This window comes from Rattus rattus, chromosome 6 (assembly GCF_011064425.1).
Source record: "Rattus rattus isolate New Zealand chromosome 6, Rrattus_CSIRO_v1, whole genome shotgun sequence".
In the NCBI taxonomy this organism is placed as follows: Eukaryota; Metazoa; Chordata; class Mammalia; order Rodentia; family Muridae; genus Rattus; species Rattus rattus.
The window spans coordinates 58455102-58474231 of record NC_046159.1 but is presented as its reverse complement, the minus strand read 5'-3'; the positions used below and the strand labels follow the sequence as shown (position 1 = coordinate 58474231).

General features: G+C 43.1%; 2 protein-coding genes across 5 annotated transcripts; one reads left to right on the top strand and one right to left on the bottom strand.

The window, feature by feature from the left end:
- Positions 1-1029: 1029 nt before the first annotated feature.
- On the bottom strand, positions 1030-9738 carry Cnbp (CCHC-type zinc finger nucleic acid binding protein). Of its 4 annotated transcripts, none has more exons than XM_032906146.1 (5): positions 9576-9738; positions 3752-3868; positions 3540-3632; positions 3187-3388; positions 1030-2112 (listed from the first exon to the last, which is right to left on the bottom strand). In XM_032906146.1, the coding sequence occupies exons 2-5, from the start codon at positions 3852-3854 to the stop codon at positions 1995-1997; spliced, it is 516 nt and encodes a 171-aa protein (XP_032762037.1). In that variant the 5' UTR covers positions 3855-3868; positions 9576-9738; the 3' UTR covers positions 1030-1994. The 4 variants fall into 4 exon arrangements, with proteins under 4 accessions (XP_032762037.1, XP_032762035.1, XP_032762038.1 ...); XM_032906144.1 differs by having other exon boundaries at positions 3731-3868; positions 9576-9737; XM_032906147.1 differs by having other exon boundaries at positions 3187-3385; positions 9576-9737.
- A 7531-nt stretch (positions 9739-17269) lies between these two features.
- On the top strand, positions 17270-18005 carry LOC116902734 (glutathione S-transferase alpha-4-like). The gene has a single exon (XM_032905083.1). The coding sequence runs from the start codon at positions 17345-17347 to the stop codon at positions 17969-17971; it is 627 nt and encodes a 208-aa protein (XP_032760974.1). The 5' UTR covers positions 17270-17344; the 3' UTR covers positions 17972-18005.
- Positions 18006-19130: the final 1125 nt, after the last annotated feature.

The following is a 19130-nucleotide window of genomic DNA, read 5'->3' as shown; positions in this document are numbered from 1 at the left end:
ACTAATGCAGAAAACGTTTTAAAACCAAAAGGTTGAGGGCTGGGGATGTAACTAGTTTTATTGTGCACATGTATATGTCACAGCTGTGTGCAGGTCACAAGGACTTTGTGTAAGCCTGTACTCTTTCCACTTAAACATGGGTTCCAAGTTCAGCTTATCAGGCACCATTACCCACTCAACCTTTGTGCCCTCCCTCAACATTACTGATGTTTGAAAGCAGGCCATTCCTTATGCTGGTGTCTACTTTTAGAAACAAATTTACTAGGATATTTAATATGCTTGTTTGTACTCAGGCAGTGAAAACTCCAAGATTCTCAGAATTCCTGGTGTGGAAATGTTTGTCACAGGCATGACATAGCTGATATACTCCATACTGACATCAATGTGACAGACCATAACAGACTGATAACTCTATTTACATGGAAGATTTTAAAAAAAAAAACAAAAACAAAAAAACCACCCAAAGTGAAAAACTACATGGCATGGAGACTGTATCAGAACTACTAAATGGGAAAACCACCAGTTGTGTTTCAGAGAGCTGAAGTAGGAAGGGTGGCTTAGGGCTAACCCTAAACTACATCCTATCAACTTGCTTTTATTATCTAATCTATAAAGCAAGGGCATAAAACCAGATGATCCTAGGGGGGTTGGCAGAGCCAAGGAATCCAACATAATAGAGCTAAATATAAAGTCCTAAAAAAGCGTAAGTACCATACCATTTTGAGTGAACTGATAACTAGGGGCATTGTGACAACAGGTCAAGAGAATGTTCTTTAGTGCATGTCTTTAAGTCAAAGCACGATTGTGGACTCAGTTCTTTTTTTCCACCTTACATGGATTTCAGAACTAAACTCATGCTACCAAGCTTATGTGTCAATTGCCTTTACCCACTAGACCACTGGACCTTAGGAGACCCACAGAGAACTCTTCATAGCCCTGCGAACTAGTAAATGGTATTCTTCTATCACCAGCTTTTCCTTATTGAAGGCATTACTACTTAGCACAGAAAGAAAAGTCCAAACTGTCATCTTTGAGTCCTCCACATTCCCCTCTTTAATATGGCATTTTGTTCTATATACATTGATGAAAATTTAAAACAAACAAAAGGAACTTTAGTCAAAACTCCCCTTCCTCCTCCAGCTTTATTGGAATAGTTTAAAATTACATTTTCTATTTTCTAAGACTTCAGTTGCTTTTTCCATCTGACTTTTAAAAACTGATTACAGCAAATGAAACACAGTTGTCTAAGTGATATAGTATACAAAAATAACATCTTGATTTCTGTGAAAATGCATTTCTCTGCAATTCCTGAATAGCTCCAAATTATGCTAACTCTGAGCATCGGATGTTTACTCTGGGTTTTAGATTTAGTCTTTGAAAAAATGTGTTCTACACCTTTGCCATCACCTTCTGTACGTCCAGCATCAACACTGGGATGAAGATGCTCCTGTATTAGGCTTTAGCCAGATTCCCTGGCATAGCCTTCAACACATTTGTCTTTTCAGTTTACTCCCAACTCAACTGAATGTTCTATGAGGGCCTGATGCAGATGTTACTCGATGTTATTTAATAGCTACTGAGGTCAGACAATCCAAGGCCGTCATTATGCTAAGAATTAAAGTTATTCATGGAAGCTTAGATGCGTCCAGAATTGGTTTTACCTCCTACATGGGAACACACTCAAACCCAGAAGGGCTTACTGGTCTGACTGAACTCTTCCCATTCATTAATCCCTATTCACCAGTGGCACGGAAAGGGGGTTCTTTAACAAAGCATTATACATAACACCTCTACCAAACTAAACATAAACTTTTTTTTGTAGTTAAATGCAGAAATTCGGTTTTTTTTTCCACCCCTTTCCTCCTTTTACACTGCAAGTAAAGCTCACTGGCCTGGGAACAGCCTCTATCTGCCAACCTTTGGCCAGTGAAGAGGATTCAGAGAAAATAATACAACCATCAATCAGAAAAAGGAGGGGCGACAAAGGAAAATAATTAGGCAGTAGCCTCAATTGTGCATTCCCGTGCAAGATGCCCTGACTCGCCACAGCGGTAACAGTTGACTTCACTTGTCTTGCTGCAATTGATGGCTACATGACCAGTTTCACCACACCTAAAGAAAAAGGGGAAAAAAAAAAAAGGAATTTACAGAGTTTTGACACTGCATCTTAGAATAAAATTGTTCTCAAATCAATACGGAAGGAAAAACTCATTAACACAAATAAGTATGTTTTTCTTTATAAGACTATCCTCTTTTTTTTTAAAGATTTGTTTATTTATTATATGTAAGCACACTGTAGCTGTCTTCAGACACACCAGAAGAGGGCATCAGACCTCATTACAGATGGTTGTGAGCCACCATGTGGTTGCTGGGATTTGAACTCAGGACCTCTGGAAGAGCAGTCAGTGCTCTTAACCACTGAGCCATCTCTCCAGCCCCGACTATCCTCTCTTAATAAAAGAGACATTACTGCCCAAGTTGTTTTTAAATCCTTTACAATGCACTCAAGTGTTTTCTTTCTTCTTTAAAAGGACTATATGCTGTTTTACTTTTGAAAACAGTCATATATAAGCCAATGCAGGCCTCAAATACCACCTTCTAGCTCTGTGTTATGACTATGTGAGTTAAATCATCATACCCAGCTAAGATTCTACATCTTTGTATCTTCTAGCTAACAGAGAAGATTAAAAAAAAAACAAACTAAGTTCTCAAAAACCTAGTCATAAGAGATTATTTAGTTCCAAGCCCAAAACCTCAACAAAGATGTTGTTTGTAAATTAATCCCTAAGGTTTCATTTATATGTCCCAACAGCACTTAGTAACTATACCACATACAAGCCACACATCCACACATAAATGGGAAGTCTTGGTTCAATGGTGGAGTCTGCCTACCAGGTTTGAGGTCCTAGGTCCAATACCTAGTACCACCAAAAAAAAAAAAAGGAGCAGTCTCTCTTTGTCAGGAATGGTCGCCCCATCAGTTAAAACTGCCTCAAATTAAAGGGCCAATTTGGGCTACATAGTGAACTCCTCTCAAAAAGGGAAAAACTAAGATGGCTCAGTAAGTAAAGTCATCTCTGCCACTAAGCCTGATGATGATCTATCCCCTAAGGAAGAACAAGTCACAAGCTGTCCTCAACAGACACTACCTCCACAAAGTTTTTCAGCACCCACTTCATGACTCACCTATAGCACTTCACCTTGGTGCAGTCTTTTTGAATATGTCCAAATTCCCCACAGGAATAGCACTTCTGCTCATCCGCGTGGTCACAGTCACGAGCCAGATGGCCTGGCTTGCCACAGTTGTAGCAGCATTGCTCTCGCTCTCTCTTGGGCTCCTTGCAGTCCTTGGCAATGTGGCCACCTCTACCGCAGTTATAGCAGGCTTCAACAATAAGGAAAAGAAGCAGACCAAGACTATAAAACCTTTCTAGAATAGTATGTTTACCACATGCTACAACCCTCAACGCTAGGACACCTTACAAAGCTGTGTGTGGGACACACTCACCTCTCAAGAGTATCGAGTGTTAAACACTTACCATCCTCCTGAAGATCACAGTCCTTGGCAAGATGACCAGACTCACCACAGCGGTAACAGATGTCAGGAAGAGACGAGGAAACAAACTGGAACCCTATTTTGAGCAGAAACAAAAAGAATTGGGATAATCAGGCCAGTCCTGTTATTAATGAATGCTGGAGTACTTCAAATTTTTTTATTCGACAAAAATACCTCTATCCGAGGTAAAACCACCTCTGCCGCGGCTTCTCATTCCACGACCCCGACCTCCACCAGTAGGGCATTCCCTGGCCCAGTGGCCAGATCGTCCACACTTGAAGCATTCGTTGCTGCTCATAGCTGCAGTTAGAGCTTTGGAATATCAAAAAATATCATTAAACACTTAGAATTCCTACTGGCTAGAAATACACCCATTTATTTACCTGAGCTTCATATACCTACTACCATATGCAAAATGAAAAACTCTGAAACTCTATCTTACAACTTCTACACGAGGCATGTGGATTAACATGCCTGTGTTAATAATCTCAGCAGTACTTCATCATTCCAGGTCCAGCCGTGTGGGTGTGTGCATGCAACCCATATGTACCTACTGCCCAAGGAAACCTAATACAAAAAAAGAAGCTTACTTTTGCCCAGGAATATTAATCTAAAATTTCAAGCCAAGAAAAGTGGAAGAGAATCCAGAGTTCCAGGGCAGCCCAGACTACATATATTCATTCTTTATCAAAAACTTGAAACAAAAGTAAACCACAGCCACTCGGCTCTAAAGTCTAATTGTCTTAGATACTATGCATGCAAATTACCTTCTCCCTTAGGCCAGGCAGCTCAGTCAGTACTCCCCTTTTATGTGCAACTGCATTTAGTTAGGGCTTTTACAGATTCTGACCATTCCCCATAGAATCTTAAAACATGGCTGAGAATTATGACTTTCACAACCTGTGACTGTCAGATTCGTCTAGAACCCCCCTTATTTGTTACACCCTTTTCCAACTTTTAGGAGCCATCTCAATGCCAAATCTATTAAAAAAAAAATCTGAATGTATCTCCCAACCTCAAATTCAGATTAAAACCCAGGGTACTTGTTAACAGCTATCAAAGCACACTAACAATGCTTTTACTCATTCCTGGAGGGCGAAGACTGAGTCATCTCATCTTTGAATCACTGCAGCACACCATACAGTGATCCTTTTGCTAACAGTTAGGTATCAAGGCTTTTGCAGAGATGGGGATGTCCTAAGTCCTTTCTGCTCTGTACAACTTGTATCTTATACAGACCCAATTCAATCTGATCAAATACTAACAGTAAAGCACTAAACATGCTTGGTATCACAAGTTACTCTACCACTAATTTACTGCGTTAAGTTTTCAATTAAGTGCTCATTTAGAGAAGTCACTCAAGGGGTTGGGGATTTAACTCAGTGGTAGAGCACTTGCCTAGTAAGTGCAAGGCCCTGGGTTCGGTCCTCAGCTCTGGAAAACAAAACAAAAATCAAAAAACAAACAAAAAAAAAACAAAAACAAAAACAAAAAAAGAAAACCAAAAGAGTAGTTAAACTCCACTTTCTCAAATCATAGGTATGATCCTATGTAGACTTTTTTAGGAGCAAAGGCTTTTGCTTCCAATAGGGATCAAGGCTCACTCTTTAAGGAACATTTCTGATGAGAAACAACTAGCCAAACAAAAAACCCAGGCTGAAGAGTTGTGGAAGGACTAGAATTCTCTTCCCAACATTGACATGGCTCCAGTTTCAAGAGCCAGCCGCCACTAGCATCTAGCATCAGGTACACATATGGCAGGCGCGCATGCGCGCGCGCACGCACACGCACACACACACACACACACACACACACTCCTATAGCTGCAGACAAAAAGAGCCATACAAAATAATAGTGCTAGTATAAAAAGCAAATCAAGAAAGTTCTCCTCTTTCTCTCGTCCCTTTCCTTCCCCTTGTCTCATTCTCCCATTAAATCTCTCCACATGGGGGGGAAAAGTTCTAAATGGAAGAAAAAAAGTATCTAAAAATCCAAGAGTAGTTGAGAATTTCCACTAGAAATAACTAAAATGAGCCAGCAGCTAAATCTCCATCTCACTGTACCTTGTCACACAAGCTCAGACCTCTGGAGAATTACTATCATGACGTGCTACACAAAATGCCAATATGAAAAAACAAATATGGGCTACAACTGTAGTTTAGAATAGTGTTGGCCTAGCATTCTTGAAGCCCTAGGTTCCATCTCCAGGACACACACACACACACACACACACACACACACACACACACACACACACACACACACACCTAAGCAAGGGAAAGAAAATATACAAAGCAGTATTAGGCAGTATTATTAGGTATTATTAGTGGCAGGTGCATGTCTAATATCCCAGCATAAGGAGGCTAAGGCAGGATGATCAAGTGTTTAGAGCAATCAAGCACTAACATGATGGTGTGATAAGATCTCAAAAAAAAAAAAAAAAATCAATTCCAAGCCCAGAATACTACTTTTCACTGCTGTTAAGAGAACAGATGTGTTCTCTTCCTTTTGCTAGTTATCTTAGCAGTATAAAGATTCTAGAATCATGGTTAAGTTCAGGTAAGCTAGTAAACTTGACTATTATGTCATCTCAAAGACACATACATGGCCCTCACCAACTATGGTGTGTGTTGAGCTAACTTTACTTCATCTGGCTTTAACACAGTGGTTTACATTTATTTTTATGCTCTAGACCCTTAAGTTATTTTTCCCAAGCAAAGGGGTATCCCTGCCTTAGCACAGTTGTTATACTGAGACCGCAGGGCAGTTCTTGCCCTCTGAACATACTTTTATGCTCCAGTAAAATGGCTTGGCACAACAATACACGCACTATTATACAAACTAGATATAATAAAAATAAAAAGCAAGATACAGCCTGTTACCTGATTCTGGCCACCAAAGAGTATCAATGGGAGAAACTGTTTTACCCTACATATCACTCACCTGACCTTGGTTATTTATACCCATATCTGCCTGCCCTGACTACCTGTGCAAAGGCTTAATTTTGCTGAGTACCTACTGTGTCAGCCATAATTTACACAATCTACTATCTTAACAAGTCTTCAAGTTATGTATTCTTACTTCTTTTTAATAAGGAAATGGGGTGGCTGGACTTGGTGGCCCAATTCGTTTAATCCCAGCCCTGGGGAGGCAGAGGCAGGCAAATCTCTGAATTCAACGCCAACCAGGTCTACAGAGTGAGTTTTAAGACAGAGAGATCTACAAAGAGAATCTTGTCTCGATAATAATAATATAATAATAATAATAACAATAATAATAATAGAACAAATCTAAGAACAAGTGACTTACTTACTAGAGGCATACAGGTAAAACCTCGGACTAACAAGATGCCAACAGTTTGCCTCTAAGTCCTCTAAGGCTAGCTAAGTGATAAAGAAAAATGCTTATACATACATGCTTCTTATATGTATTAAATCTCAATGCAGAAAGAATAGATTCACCAAATAAAAACTACAACAGGTGAGACACTGGAGTCATTTTTTAATTCATTCACAGTAGTCGTTCACAGAGATTTGATTTTAGGCCAAAATCTTTTAACCTTCTGAGTGTTAATACACACAAACACTAACAGCTTAATTTCACTAGCTAAATACCCTCATTAGTAATTATGGAGTCAACTTCAGATTACTGTAGCACTCTCATATATTTCTTTTATCTCCCCTGCTCCAACCTCTTTTGGAATAGGGGACTATGCAACCTCTGATGGCCTGGAATTTAACAGATATAGGAGCCAGTCCTCAAATTTAAGAGATGGGCCTCAGTTCTGGTATAAGTGTCACCACTCCTGGATTTTCCTACCCACTTAGAACAGAATTTTATTCTTTAGCCTAGGTAGGCTTCAAATTTATTTCCAATCCTGCCTATCCTCCTTTCCAAGTACTGGGATGATAGAGGCCTGTATCACTACATCTGGCTTGTGCTCATAATGTACAAAGTCTTCCTATTTGCATGAGGCCGTAAGTTCACTTTATTATCTCAAGTATTTAACAACCTGAAATTAGTGCCAAAACCAGAGCCCTATTAAGTGAGGCAGTGTGGAAAAGAGCATTCCCCACATAGCTGACCAGAATGCCTTGGTATTAGTATTCTGGCTCTCCACTTACTGTCAGGAGGCTAGGAGAGGAAGGCAAAAATCTCTCTGGCAATGTATTTACCTAATAGAGCAATCACTCCAGCAGTGACTTATTCACTATATATTGTTTTCAGGTCTAAAGGTAAAAAGAATCAAGTCATATCCATTACCAAAACCTTAATATTTGCAGTTGTTCAACTGCCAGAATATAATCCCTTGGTCTTCAGCTGACTTGGCTTGAAAACACTTTACAAACTGCACATCTCTTTGAAATAAATTACCTCTTGCTATCAATATGAGAAGAAACAGTTCAAATACAAGAATGTCCTAATGTGAAGTAGGAGGTAAATACAGATATAGTAGTATTAGGTTTTAAAAATTTGTTAACAGGAGTTGTAATTTGAGGGAAAAAAATTAAGCCCTTAATTCAGCCCTTGGGATTCCAATAAATTATTCCTTTTATAGTCCAGCATACAAAGAGTTCCTTGTAGACAAGAAGCAAGCTTAACAAGCTTTCTTTAAAAGAAAGTATCTAGGTCTATGGGGGTTATAATTTGATAAGCTTCAATTTTAACCACGTTAACTTTCAATTTTTTAGAGTTAAAGAATAAAGTGATAAGGACTACAGCTTATGTATCTTTTTAAAACTTTCAAAATCTTACATTCAATATATATGCTAGGAGCAAATAGCTAACAAACTTGCAAATTTAAACACAAATTCATTGGCGTAAACCTTTCCAAAATTGGGTCAAACAACAGGAAATGAGAACTTTTATCTCATAAAAAAATTTGTGTAAATGGGGATAACTTAATTCCTTTTTTCTTTAATGCAAATTAAGTGTCGTGATTTATTTTGTCTATTTTGTGTCTTCAAGAATATTGCCAAAACCTAATCAGCCGATTGCTGTGCAATGTCTCCTTTTCTTAAGACCCCCACCCCCACCCCAGATGTAGTCACTTCCTCTGAAAGTGCCTGGTGGCCTAGGCCATGTGCTTGACATGTGGCAACAAGCAAAAGCTTTACCTATAAAATCAACACCCAAACCCAAGTGAGAGCGATTAAACCGTTCTAAAACAGGTTTTCACGCTAACGAAAAATCTAGATTGATCTTTGCCAACTCTACTTCCGAGGCTTGCTTGTAATTTATATCCGTTTAATCCGAGAAATATTGGCAAAGACCTCTGCCGCCCTGATGGCCTTAAAGGCCTGACAACCTGGAGTCCTTTCCACCCCGCTCCATTTAAAAAAAAAGGGGGGGGGCAGGTTTGAAGGACCTAAGGCTTGAATCTCATCGACTCGGGAGTAAGTGGCTCCTTTTGAGGAGCGACGTCAAATAAGCCTTAGGAATATAAACTACAAGAAATCAGGAGTTTGAATAAAGATCGACAGTACGGAGAACCGAATCCAGACTCCTGAGCACTACAGCGGCATGCGCGGGCTTCGTCACCGGCCGGGTGCTGAGGCCCCGCAGCCGCTGGCACATGGCCCGCCAGGCCTCCACCCTGCGCTCGGCCTGGGGACCTCCACCACGACCAGGCGCTCTCCCCCGCCACACCGCCCAGTTTCAGGAGTTCCCGCCACACTGGCCCTCGGTGCTAGGCCCGCGCGCGACCCTCCTCGCCTCGGCCCCAAGGACGCCAGGCCTGGTGGCCACACGGCTGAGGCCTGCGTGGCCGTGGGGCCCGAGCGAGGCCCCCGCGCACCGACCCCAGTGCCCGCGCCGCAGGACGGCCAGAACACCCGCCCGAGTGCGGCGGGCCAGAAACTCCGGCCCAGGCGGCAGTCGGGCCGAGCCCCGCGCCTGACGCAGCAGGGCGCAGGCCAAGGTGCGGCCGCCATCGTGCCTCGCAGTTCCGGCCCTCCGTCGGTCTCAGCCGTACCAACCCAGAGACCTCCATTGCGCAGGTTATACCATCGGCTCTCACCTTCGGCGTCTGAGCTGCCCACAGCGGAGGAGACTCGGACGTAGACCCAAGAAGGAGACTCGCAAAGCAGCGGCTGTTTATTTTCAGGGTCCTTGCCTGCGCCACACGCGGGTCTGCACACGGCCCCACACACGCCGCTGCGCACGGCTCTCCTCCGCCTCGCCCACGGGTCCAATCAGCAAAGGAAGCTACGCCGGCCAATCAGAATCGCCCGCTGGGAGCGCGGCCTCGCGCGAGGGAGGCAGAGGCGGAGCAGATTGCTCCACGCCCGGCCTCTTCCGTTCTGCCCGGATCGCGGCCTTCCCGCTCGTAGCTAGGATCTGTGGCTCCTGTGGATGTTTCGCTGCTTGCCCCTCGATCCTTTGCTGGCCTTACTCCAACTCCGAGTGATGGTTCTCGCCAGCTGTAGCCTAGAGGACTGTCCCAGGCAGTGGTCTCTGCTTGCGGGAGCCAACTTACCCCCTTCCTGGCCTCCCCTAAGCCTGTGGGGCTCAGAAGCAGGCCAGGTTTCCAGAATACACACACTTAAGTTTGGGGGAAGGACGTAGTGGCCTGATCATAGAAGCGGCTGTGGCTACCATTACGGTCCATGGGTTTTGTGTTTCCTGGGTGTAAACTGACAGCGCGCTGCTAGTGGCCCTGGTTTGCAGTAGCCCCAAATGAAAATGCCTAATGAGGTTGAAGACGGTGACAGGTTATTTGTGTCACAACACTTCTTGTGACCCATAATGAATGACATCCCTAGGTTTTATGTATGAGAGAGGAGGCTAGGAAAGTCATTGACCTGGGCTACCCCAATCAGGAGTGACCTTCCGTTTGTATTTCATGGTGTCTCCAAAAGAGATTCTGTGTATAGTCATAGGTCCTCAAAGCAGAAGGCTTTCGTGTAAATTTTCCCAGTAAGTCCTGGGTTTGAAACCCAGCAGTACCACCACCACCACCACCACCCGCTAAATTTTTTTTCCTATATAAATTAAAAGATTCTAGAACTCTGTCCCATTTTGATGAATTTTTATTAGAAACATGAAAAATCTGGAAGTCTCAATCTTGAGTTCTAAAATGTACTAAAGTTTGTTTAAATTTTAGGTCCCGCAAGTGACTTTCTCTTTAAACTTCAACATGGGCATGCAGAAAGATGACTTAGAAGTTAAAGGCACTTGCAGCTAGGCATGGTGGTGCATACCAATCTCTTGCACTTGGGAAGTAGAGGCAGTAGGATCTCTTGTCTGTCCAAGTTCATCCTAATCTACATAGCAAGTCCCAGGTCAGCCATGGCCTCATAGTAAGACCCTTGGGCTGTAGATACGGTTTAGTAGAGCACTTGTCTCCCTTGCACAAGACTCTGGGTTCCATTTCAACCAAAGAATAAAATGTTCAACAACAGTGAAACCCAGTCTCAAACAAAAAACCCACCACCAGCAACAGCAACACATGCTGCTCTTGAAGAGAACGAGAATTTAGTTCCAACATCTATAACCTACTGGAACGACTACCTATAACTCCAGCTCCAGAGGATCTAATGTCCTCTAGCTCAGGATCTAATGTCCCGTAGCTCAGGAGAGGCACGTAAATACACTCAGCCACATACACATGAATTCTTTGTTGCTGTTCTTGCTGTTTGAGTCAGTGTCTCTATATAGCCCTAACCATCCTGGAACTCAGTACTCATAGACCAGGCTGGTCTCGAACTCACAGAAACCCACCTGTCTCTGTCTCCAGAGTTCCTGAGATTGTAAGCATGCCACCATGCCCAGCTTCATTTTTTTTTTCAACTGAATGCAGAAATCTCTGAAGACATTGAAAGGCAGGGGATACGGCTCAACGGTAGAGTGCTTGGAAAGTGTGAGGTCCTGGTTTCCAGTACCCAGTACCAAAACGAACAGAAACTCCTAAGAGTCTGGAGAGATGGCTCAGCTAAAAAGAGCACTGGCTGCTTCCAGAGGACCCAGATTCAACTACCAGCTCCCGAACGGCATTTTGCACCCATCCATAACTCCATCCTTTTGGCCTCCACGGCACCACACCCAGGGACTACACAAACATGCATGCAAGCAAAACATCAATGCACATAAAATGAAAATAAACCTAAAAAAGTTAGAAGGTGAGATTAGGATGAACCCTCCTTGCCAGCAGCTGTCCTCTCTGGGTGACTGTGGAGACGTGAGCCACTGTTATCCCTAGCACGTCATCTCAGTGGATCCTTCCGGTTCTAAAACTCTGACTGATTAAGAGACATAAAACCTAGGTTTATATCACCACTGTTACTCACCAATAGCTTAAAGCACTCAGCAGTTGGTGTTTAATCTGTGTTAATGCACAGCGATTGTGTGAGTGCATTTTAAGAACATGTGTGCTGTTTTTAAACCTTTAAACATTATCATGTTTTAAAGCATAAAAGGTTTGGGTAGCACAAAAAAATCATGCCTCCAATCATGTTGGAAAATCCATAGCAAGTGATTAAGCTATAGCATCAAGCTGACCAGAGGTAAAATGGTAGAGTTTATTTCAACTGTTTCTTAATGGAAGTTTTATACGGCATTATAAATGTACAGATTCCCTGGGCCTGGTCTGATTGTCAAACTCTAGTATCTTTTTCTTTTCTATCTTTCTTTCTTGTTTGTTTGAGACTGGGTCCCAACCACAGGATGACTTCAAAGTCATCAGCTCTATATGGACTCTTTAACTCTTTAACCAGTGGTTTTTTTTTTTTTTTAAGATTTATTACATGTATGTGAGTACACTGTCGCTGTCTTCACACACACCAGACACAGACATCGGATCCCCATTACAGATGGTTGTGAGCCACCATGTGGTTGCTAGGAATTGAACTCAGGACCTTTGGAAGAGCAGTGCTCTTAACAGCTGAGCCATCTCTCCAGCCCAGACCTTGAACTCTTAATCCCCTGTCTCCATTACCCAAGTGCTGGGGTTCAGGCACACGCCAACATATCTACCCTTGCAGATAAAGCAATTGCAGACAAGTAGCATCTTCTTTAGTCGTAGTAGAGAGTATGTATAAGGTGAGGCTATATACGAAGTCCATACTGTTCCAGGACACGAGAACCCTAAACTGTTTTTTGCTTTTGAGCCAGGATCTCACTATGTAGTCTTGCCTGGCCTCGAACTCACGGATACCTGCTTGTGTTTACCTCTTTTTACTGGAATGAAAAGTGTGTAACATCGTGCCAGGTTAAATTAATAATTTTATGGCTTGTTTCTAATTTACCATTTTAAGTACAATCGCACATAAAATGTTTAATCTTACTTCTAGGCCCAGGGATGGAATGTTTCTTATATTACAAATTGCTTTGAAGCTGGGTGTGGTGGTGTGACAACTGATGACTCTTCACTTGGTGTCCAATATTCTATAATTATCACTATTTATAAAACGAGACTGGCCGTGAGGCATTATGGTAGTTGGCAAGGAGATCTGTAATGGAAGCTAACTTGTAATATGACCACCCATTTCACTAGAAATGTTTAAAAATAAAGAAGGAAAAAAAAGCCCGCTTTACCTAAAGCTAAGCTGTGGGTCATCAAGACAGTTCGACAAGAAAGTGTTTGCTTCCAGGCTTGACAGCCCGGGCTTGATCTCTGAACCCACATGTTAGAAGGAAAGAATAGATTGCCCCACCCTACCCACAATTTGTCCCCAAACATACACAAGCATATACATACAAAAATATATAAAGTATAATTTTTCTAAGTTAAGCTGTCAATAGTACTGAAGAAACGGCCTCCTGTAGCAGTCTCTGTCTTTGGGATGGGTTTTACCCCTCCTCCATCCCTGTCCAGGGTTAGCCATTGTGCCTCGTGTCACGTGGGTTACAAATGTACTCACTTATCCTCTAGACCTTGCTCTTGAAGAACTTGCTGGTTAGCAGGGGCCGTAAGAAAGCACAGCGTGTTGGAGAGAGGACCAACTGACAAGCACTATGACTCAGCACGGTTCCGTCCTGAGAACAGGTCACAGTTGAGCAGCTACCCTGGCCAGCTCTCCATTTCCCATTCGGTGCCCAGCTTCACAGCACAAGCCTTAGATGCTGCTGTCAGGCTGAGATGATACATAGGTCTTTTCCTTTCTGTTTTCTGTGCCAGCAGGGAAACTGCTGTGACTTTACTTGGAAAGTATGTGGCTAAGGGAGAAGGGAACGGATTGATGTTTCCACCCCATGTATGCCTCCAAAGCAGAAAGGCAGGACTGGACTAAATCCTGAAAGTCAGACTGGGTGTGGCAGAGCACAGCAGTAATCCCAACGTGCAAAAGACCAAGACCAGGAGACTGCAAGAAATTCAGGACAGCCAACCTACACAGTGAGTCCTGAGAAGGTCTAAAATGTGAGATCCTGTCTCAAAAACAAAACACCAGGCAAGAGGGTGGCTTGGTGGTTAGGAATATGCACTGCTCTTGCAGAGGATCCCAGTTCCCAGATCACCACTACTTGTGACTCCGGCATGGGGATCCCAGCCCCTTCTTCTGAGTGCACACTCACAGGTATATTCTCCACAAAGTCAATGACTAAGCATTAAAACTGGGAATACAAAGCTTGCATAGCAACATCTTGCATAAGCAGGGCCATCCGTCACCTGTTACGACCTATTGAGTGCGGACTCTAGATGGTTTTGGTCTTTTTGTTGGTTTGTTTGCCTGGTCTGGAATTCACTATATAGACCAGTCTGACCTTGAACCGCAGTGATCTGCCTCTTCCTTCATCAGTACAGGCGAAGGTGGAGCCCTGGCAGGCCTTGAACCCATTCTCCTCCCACCTCTGTCTCTTCAGTATAACCCGTCAGCGTGTGCCACCAGAAGCAGCTATTTTGGGTTTTCATTTATGCTGGTTTTGATTCAGGATCTCACTATGTAGCCCTGGAAAGCCTGGAACTCACCCGGACCAGACTGGGTTAGAACCTGCCTGCCCCTACCTCCCAAGTGCTGGGATTAAAGGAATGTGCAACCACCCCAAGTGGTGTTTTTGCTTTGAGACAAGATTTCCTACAGTCCAAGGTGGGCTCAGATTTGCTACAGAGCCCAGATAACCTGGAACTCCTGATGCTCCAGCTTCTGCCTCCCTGGTGCTGGGACCACAGATAGGATTACTATGCCCACTATACCAAGCATTTTTTATAATTTCCATAAGCTTTCACAAAACTTATGTAAATTCTCATTATCCCCAGAAGGTAAACGTTCAGAGATTTAAAATAATCTGCCCAAGATCAAAATATGAGAGCATGCTTCCAACACAGCCTGCGTGTTTATCCATTTGACCATATACTCAGCTCCATTCCTCAAAAACGTGTCCTTACAAAAGTTCTATAAGACAGGCACCTCTGAGTCAGAGGCAGGAAGATCTTTGTGAGTTCAAGGCCAAGCGTGAGTTCTAGGACAGTCCTATTTAGAGGGACTTTCTCTAAAGGAGGAAAGGGGCTGGAGAGATTCAGTGGTTAAGGCACTGTCTGCTCTTCCAGAGTTCTAGTTTTAGCAACCACATGGTGGCTCACAACCATCTATAATCTTTGCCTCTTCTGGCCTGCTGCAAAATGCAGACAGGTAGGTATACATAATAATAAATAAATAAATAAATAAATGTTTAAAAAAAAAAAAAAAAAAAAAAAAAAAGGAGGAAAAAAAGGGGGAGGAGGAAGAGAAGAGATGAAGAAAAAGAAAGAAAAAATATTCCCCAGTTGGGCAGACCACATGTGTTTAGCTACTGGTCATTGAAGGACTACTTCCCATTTCTGGTTACTATGATAAGAGGAGCTGCAAAAAGAAAGTAAATCAATTGCTACAAACATTTATGCATTGCTCTTCTATGAATGTAAATTTTCATCTTGCCTCTTACTTTCCAATTTGCATTTCTCAGATTACATGGGGAGCTAAACATTTCTCCTAAAATTATAGTCTTTAAGTGTCTTCTTTCCAGAAGAACCTACTTTGCACATTTTTTCTATTAACTTGATCTCTTTCTTGTTAATTTGTGAGTCTTGTTAGCATTTTTTTTTCTTTTTAGTTGGTTTCATTTTGCTGTATGTGTACAGATGTCTGTGTACATGATTTCATTGTATACGATGGGTATGTCTATACCATGACACATGTAGAGGTTCAGAGGAAAACCTTGGGTCTTAGTCCTTGCTTTCCACCATGGTGTTTTGAGACAGGGTTTTGTAGAAGGAATTACTTATTCTATCTAGCCTGCATATAAGACACACAATCCTGGCATTTATTTACAAGCTGTGAGCCTAGATTGGGCAGGCTTTGAGCTATTCTAGCTTTCATCCCAGCTATATGTCCCTCGTTACTTGCTGCTTCTCCTAGCCATATGCTCATGGTCGGCCCATCCCTTCTCATGACTGCCTTCTCCTGTCTCCTTCTCTCTTTGCCTCCTCGCTTCTCCTTCTCTGGTCTCTTTGGAGACCCCCTCATACAATCCTCAATTCCCTCCTGTCTCTCTCTACTGCACAATCACAGGCTTTGTCCTATTATTGACCTGTTAACGTGGGGAGCAAGGTTTGCACAACAAAAGCTGGTGAACTTGAGAATGCACTTGTCTTGGGGCAACCAGATCTTGGAGTACAGAGTTTAGGATTTGACTACATAGCAGCACCAGATCAACCCCAACAGGGTCTCCTGATGATCACTGCTTTATAGGCCAGGTTAACTTGCATCCTGTATCCTTGTATAGCATTCTGTATCCTTGCATAGCATCCTGTATCCTTACATAGCCATCCTGTATCCTTGCATAGCATCTGAGGTTTAAGAATGCTTACATTACTGCTATGTTTTGCCTTTATTACCTGGATTCGAGAGATCTGAATGACTTAGCAAGTGCTCTACCCACTGAGCCATCTCCCTAGCAATCTTTCTTTTTGTTTTTGTTCTTGTGTGAAGGGACTGGAGAGACGCAATCCTCCACAGAGCAGATCATCCTGGCTCCCATCACACTTCTCCCTGCTTGAGGGCAGAGGTCAACAGCCCACAGATTCATCTCCATACATCTTTCTAATGATATGTTGAAGCATTTAGATGTATTTATTTCAAGCCAAACCCAGCCCATGCTTTCCAGCATTTTGACCAGCTCTGGGAAGCTGCTGACATCATGGTCTTCCTTCCTGCCCTGGTGCTCCCATTTCCCCAGCTCTGCAGCTAGAATTGAGAGTCCTGACTCATCCTTCAGCAGCCACAGAGAATGCTGATCATTCCGGTACAGCCAGTGCTCACAAAGTGACTTTGAAAAAAAAAAAAAGAGCTGTGGAGGAGCCAAAGCCAGTGTGCTTTTGGGTACCAGAAAGCCTCTTCTTAGTTCAGCAGCCACTGCTTTCTCCTTGGCAGAAACAGGAGCCAGGCCCCTGCAGACTTGGCCAGAAAGCTGGGGACCTTCCCATCTGATGTAGCCAATTCTGTCTTCCTGAGGGCCGTAACTGTGCAGTGACCACCTACTCCACCTTGATCTGCACTTGCGGAAGCAGCCTGGCTATCCTATCACACAGGGTTTAGGATAAGAATCTGCATAGCCCAGCAGTTCACACTTCAACCAGTGATCTTTGAGACATTCCTCGCAGCTCAAGAGGTGGTGTATGCCTGTTGATCTCCTGTTAGCACTCAGGAGTCTGAGGCAGGAGGATTACAAGTTCCAGGTCTGTTTAAGCTACATGAAATCTTGTTTTAAAGATATGTAAAAGTTCCTGCAGACAAAATCCCAGAATAAGGAAACTCTGAACCAGGAGTCGTGGAAGTCAAACTCAAGCTCTACTACTTACAAGGCAGGGGAAGGATGGAGTTGATCCGTTGGCTGCTGGCTACAGCTGGAGTGGAGTTTGAAGAAGAATTTCTTGAGACAAGAGAACAATATGAGAAGTTGCAAAAGGATGGGTGCCTGCTTTTTGGCCAAGTCCCATTGGTGGAAATAGATGGGATGCTGCTGGCCCAGACCAGAGCCATCCTCAGCTACCTGGCTGCCAAGCACAACTTGTATGGGAAGGACCTGAAGGACAGAGTCAGGATTGACATGCATGCTGATGGCACCCAGGACCTGATGATGATGATTGCTGGGGCTCCATTTAAAGCCCCTCAGGAAAAAGAAGAAAGCTATGCTTTAGTAGTGAAGAGGGCTAAAACCCGTTACTTCCCAGTGTTTGAAAGGATTTTAAAAGACCACGGAGAGGCTTTTCTTGTTGGCAACCAACTCAGTCGGGCAGACATACAGCTACTAGAAGCCATTTTGATGGTGGAAGAACTCAGTGCTCCTGTGCTGTCTGACTTCCCTCTGCTGCAGGCATTTAAGACAAGAATCAGCAACATTCCTACAATTAAGAAGTTCCTGCAACCTGGAAGTCAGAGGAAGCCACCTCCAGATGGTCACTACGTTGACGTGGTCAGGACCATCCTGAAGTTCTGGTGACAGCATGCTTTAAAGTGGCTACTGCAAGGGTCCAATAGCAGCAGCAGCTACAGAGCATTAGAGGCAAGATATGGCTCCCAGGAGTAAAGGTCTTCAAAGAACAAAACCACTCTGTCCACAATGACAAATGCCAATTAAAAAAAAAGATTTGTAAAAATAACAATTCATTTATCCATTGCCTTGGCTTTTTTTCTAAAATTTTAAAAGATTTGTATTGTGTTTTGGGGGAGGGGTATACACATACCATGGTGAGAGTGTGTGAAGTCATCAATCTTGTGAAGTTGATTCTCTCCCTCCATCATCTGGGATTCAGGATTGAACTCAGTTTGTCATGGTTGTCCTCGAGCACTTCTAATCCCTAAATCATTCCCTGCTCCTCATTATAAACTAAAAAGAAAGTTTGCTTTCTTTCATTTTTACATGTATAAATATTTTGTCTGAATGTGCTTGTGTGTGTGTGTGTGTGTGTGTGTGTGTGTGTGTGTGCGTGCGCGTGCATGCACACTCGGGTGCCTGGTCCCCTCAGAGGTCAGAAGAGGGCATCAGATTCCACCGAACTAGAATAACAAAAGGTTGTGAGCACCATGCGGGTGCTGGGAACTGAACCCAGGTCCTCTACAGGAGCAATAAGTGCTCTTAACCACTATCTGTCCAGCCTCTCATTTTAAAAATATTATTACTTTATTTACTTATTTTGTGGGAGTGGGGCACCAAAGCACAGGTTTGAAAGACAAAAGACGACTTGAAGGGCTCGGTTTGCTCCTTCTACATGTGGGTGTGAGCCTTCTCAGCAACCCTGCTTTTCTTTATTGTCATACAATGATCGTATAATTCACTAAGTGTGATATTTCAGCACACATACATGTATTTACACACATAGTATGTAATGATATACTCAGTAATTAGCATTTCCAGTTTCTTATCATTCTTTCTGTTTAGGGGTTTCGAGTTCACTTTCTCCAGTTTTCACAAGATGAAGAACAGTGATCTTGAGCTGTAGTCGCCCTCCATGCTGGGAACACTAGACTTGACCCTCCCCTCCTAAATGTATCCTTTCCCAACTCCTTTCTGTTCCCACTTCCCCTGCCCTTCCAGCTTCTCTCATGATTCTACTCTCTTCACTGAGGTCAACACTTTTGTTTTTTTGTTTTTTTTTTTT